A 4658-nucleotide genomic window follows, 5' to 3' on the forward strand; every position below is an offset into this window, starting at 1 on the left:
CTCGATTCTTCCTTCTGTTGATTAAATCTGGGAGGTGTTGCCACGTATGGTGTTGTCTGTTCTTGTTGGTTCTCAGTCCACAGAATCCCTTTAGGATGTTTTGTAATGTATGGTTGGCTTTGGCAAAATCCCTTAGCTCCTGTTTGTCCTAGAATGTTTTAATTACACCGTTTTGATTGATAGCTTTGCTGGATAAAGGATTCTTGGTTGGCAATTTTTTTCTTTCAGGGTTTTACATATGTCTTCCCATTGCCTTCTTGCTTGTGTGGTTTCTGCTACGAGATTTGAGCTTAATCTGACTTGTTTGCCTTTATATGTAACACTTCTGTTTTCCCTAGCTGCTTTCAGGAGTGTCTCCTTATCTTTGATTTTGGAGAGCTTGACTATGATATGTTTTGGTGATTTTCTTTTGGGATCTATCCTTCCTGGGGTTCACTGAGCTTCTTGAATGTTTATCATTTCACTTTCAGGATGTTAGAGAAATTTTCTTCCAGCAGTTCATCAACTATTTCCTCTGTGGAATTGTGTGATTCTTCTTGTTCTGGAATGCCGATAATTCTTAAGTTATTCCTCTTCATGTTGTCCAACATGAATCTTAGACCTTCTGATTTTTTAATCCTTTTTTGTGTTTGTTTTTCTATCTTAGTGGTATTCAGAGATTTGTCTTCCAGCTCACTGATTCTGCCTTCCATCTCTTCTATTCTACTCCTTTGCTCTTTCAGAGTATTGTCTATTTCTGATATTCTATTATTGATCATTTGGACCTCTTTCTGTAGGTTTTGAGTTGTTTCCAATGTAGTATCTATCTTATTTGATTGTTCCTGTAGTACTTTCCCGATTTCTTCATTTTTCTCAACTCCATCGTAAAGTGTTTTGAAACATTTTATAATAATTTTTCTGAATTCTTTCTCAGGCATTTCCAAGGCCTGCCCTCCTTCCAGAATGGAGTCCAGGTCTACCTCTAAGTCATTTGGCTCAGTCATTTTATCTTGTTTCTGGACATGTGCTGATATGGTCATCTGCTTTTGCTTCTTGGACTTGTTTAGTGTTTATCTGTGGTCTTAATACTTAATTGAGTGTGTGTTTTGGTATTTTTTATGTGATCAGGATGAGAACTTCCCTTTTCATTCTTCTTATTGCTTAACTCAGAGTAACTTTCACAGATGTTGTCTGCCTCCCTGGTATGTGGCAGTTTGTATTGGTTCTTGCCTGGGTTTTCATGTTTTATAGCGTGTGATTGTAGGTTGACTAAATAGCAGCAGTTGCTGTCTCTTCTTGGGTAATATAGGGAGAGAAAGAGTCCTCCAAAAGTAGAAAAGGGGTGGGGGGGGCATATAACAGAAAAACAACACCAGCAAAAAGAAACACAAAAAACACGAAAAAAAAAACAAAACCCAAACAACAACAACAACAAAACAAAATTAGACTGAATACTGCAGTCTTTAATCACAGCAAAAGGAGAGGAGAGAGAGAAGAAAAAAGGAAAAATTCTGTAGCCTAATGTGAGTATCTCTTTAATGTCTTCTCTTCAGCTTCTTGCCTTCAAAGCTGCCTGTGAGATTTCAAGATGCCACTGTTGGTTGTTATGCTATACCTCAGGCTTTAATTTAATTTTTGGCCTGTTTTATTTTTAAACTCTCTTTCCCTTTCTACAGCCCTGTCCTGGCCTTTCCCGTATTAAAAACACACAAAATGTTCAGGTCCTGCACTTGGGCTGAGTATTTGTGTGCATGCATGGCAGAAGGACCCACCAGTGATGAGAGTGGGGGGGTGTCCACTCACTCAGGCTCCCCCTCTAGTCACCAGAATGGAGGTTCGCTAACAGTGGGGGGGTCCAATGACCAGATACCAAAAATAAATAAATAAATAAAATAAAATCAAAACAAAGCAAAACTGACAGTATTGTCCACCTTTGCTCCAAGGTTCCCATAGTATTTTTCATGGGGTGTCTGCTCCCCTGCTTGGTCTTGTCATTTGGTCTCACACAAGATGTCGGCTCCGGACCTCTGAGCCCAGCAGATTCAAAAGTACATGATTTCTTATTTCAGCTTCAAGTTCCACTAGCTATAAGCCTTCAGAGTTTTAAAATATTCCTAGCTCTGTGGTTCCATGATTTGGAGCGCTATCCTGGATCTGTTTTGCCTGGTATTTTGTGGTATGGCTGATGACAAACTTCACTGCACCTCCACCCTAGCCGCCATCAAGCCCCGCCTCCTGTTGTTGTTGCTTTTAAGTGCTGTCAAGTTGGTTCTGACTCATAGCGACCCTGTATAGGGTTTCTGAGAAGCGACTAGTGAACTTGAACGGCTGACCGTGCAGTTCAAGCTGACCTTGTAGTGAAGTGCATTAACCCACAGCACCACACCCATCTCCCTTTCCTGGGATCAATAATAAGTGGGTGGACAAGTTGGTGAAGGGCAGGTTCCTGGCACATTTACTGGGAGAGCAGCACCCAGAGTCCTCTACTGCTTATTGTTGCTGTTGTTGTTAGGTGTTGCTGGTCAGTTGTGACTCAGAGAGACCCTGTGTACCACAAATGAAGCACTGCCTGGTCCTGTGCCATCCTTATAGGCATTGCTATGTTTGAACCCACTTTTGCCAATCCATCTATTGAGGGTCTTTTCCATCATCCTTGCTTCTAATGAGCATTCTGGCTACACTTTCTTCCAAGACAGATTTGTTCATTCTTTTGGCAGTCCCTGATGTAGTCAGTATTCTTTGCCAACACCAGAATTCCAAGGCCTAAGCTCTTCTTTGGCCTTTCTTATTCATTGTCCAGCTTTCACATGCATATGAAGTGACTGAAAATAACCATCACTTGGGTCAAGGTCTGACCTTCTAAATATCTCCTGTGTCTTTATTTCTCTTGCAGATGTGGAGCTGAAGCTAGAGAATGGAGGTCACCATTGTGAGGGGAGAATGATGATGAAGCACAAAGGAAAGTGGAAAATAGTGTGGGATCCCTACTGGAATTTGGAAAAAATGGCTGTGGTGTGCAGACAACTGGGATGTGGAACTGCAGTTGGTGCTCCTTACATACAACCTTATTCGGGAGCAGGGGTTGGATTTCTTTGGCTTGCAGAATTTTCCTGCAAAGGGACAGAACCTACTATCAATAAATGCCAACACTTTGGTTTTGAGTATACTTATCTGGGAATTACCAGTGCTATGACTGTAGGAGCGGTATGCTCAGGTAAGGCCCTTCTGGTCTGGCAAGAATCCCCCAGCATAAAAGTCTGTCTGATGAATAGAATTTTTGTGAGATTTCAGGATTATGGGCTCTTGAGCATCCATGGATGAAGTTCACTCCCATAGAGTGATTCCTAGAGCATTTAGTGTCACCATGAGGACTTCCTTGACCCAGGGAACTAAAGGCCTCAGACCTGTGAATTCTGGCAACTTCAAATGTTGGTGGTGTGTCTTGAAATGTAGGGAGGTTGGGTCAGGAGGTGCTGTGCTAAAACTGCTCATCAACTCTTTACAACTATGAAACTGAAACCTCCCTGGACTCTGTCTTCTCAAGTGTAAAATGGAGACCTATGACTTAGTTTTACAGGGTGTTGGTTTTGGGTGCGAGAGTCTGAGTTCCACTCAATCATGTTTTAATAGATTATTAGCTTCTAATAATGGCCCTAAAAATTAGAGTTGCTCTGAAGTTTTAGATAGAGTGTTAGCTCTAGTTTCTGATAATTCAGAAAGGACTTGTTAAAGGGATTTTTTTTGGTGTGTGATTTACTTACTGAACGATACTGAAGCCCCATCCTCCTCCTCCCAGCATGGCCTTGCCTGTCTGTATTGTCCTGTACCAGGGAGCAATCCAGAGACATTATTCCATTTTGATTCCATAAGTCTGCCCTCCAAGGAGAAGCTATATTGGACCTAGATTAGACCTCTGGAATCTCCCCTGATGCTTGAGGTAAAAGACTATATACACAAGGCTAACTTTGTGGGAGACGGTGGTGATTGGGCCACAGATTTCTTGATGTTTTAGGCAGAGTTAAACTGCAAGGTTTCTCCCCAGCTGCTCTTTGGAAACCCTATACAGGTTTACTGTGGGTCGGAACAGACTTGACGGCACTTAAGAAAAACAACAATAGTGAATACGAGTCCTGGCATGGCAATTGTAGGACAAACACTTGATCGAAAGGTCGATTTGAACCACATGGTCAGTGGTTCAAACTCACCAGCCACTCTTTGGAAACCCTATACAAAGTTGTTATGAGTCAGAACCTACTCATTGGCACTTAACAACAACAGCAACTAGTGTAATAAGATCCTTAGGTAGTACAAATGGTTTGCATTCTGCTAATCTAAAGAACAGCAGTTTGAACTCACCAAGTGGTGCTGTGGAAGAATAGTCTTGGTGACTTGTTTATATTAAGATTACAACCAAGAAAAGTCTATGGAGCAGTTCTACTCAGTAACATATGGGCTCACCATGAATTAGAATTGAATCAGTGGCAATCAATAACAATAACAAGAACAATTAGTGAAGTTGTATTCCCTGAGTGGTTGTTGTTGTTGTTAGGTGCCATCAAGTCAGTACCGACCCATAGCGACCTTATGCACAGCAGAACGAAACACTGCTTTGTCTTGGGCCAACCTCACTACTGTTGCCACGCTTGAGTCCATCGATGCTGCCACTTGGCCAATCCATC

The 4658-nt window shown here is 41.8% G+C and overlaps 1 protein-coding gene across 1 annotated transcript in view; it reads left to right on the plus strand.

Annotated features, from left to right (window-relative positions):
• Window positions 1–4658, plus strand: part of LOC102841716 (antigen WC1.1-like) — a 180020-nt gene that overhangs the window by 135226 nt on the left and 40136 nt on the right. Inside the window, 1 exon segment of the mRNA XM_006862752.1 lies at window positions 2873–3193. Within this exon segment, the coding sequence (XP_006862814.1) occupies window positions 2873–3193 (321 nt within the window).

Source organism: Chrysochloris asiatica, unplaced genomic scaffold (genome assembly GCF_000296735.1).
Source record: "Chrysochloris asiatica unplaced genomic scaffold, ChrAsi1.0 scaffold00050, whole genome shotgun sequence".
Classification (NCBI taxonomy): Eukaryota; Metazoa; Chordata; class Mammalia; order Afrosoricida; family Chrysochloridae; genus Chrysochloris; species Chrysochloris asiatica.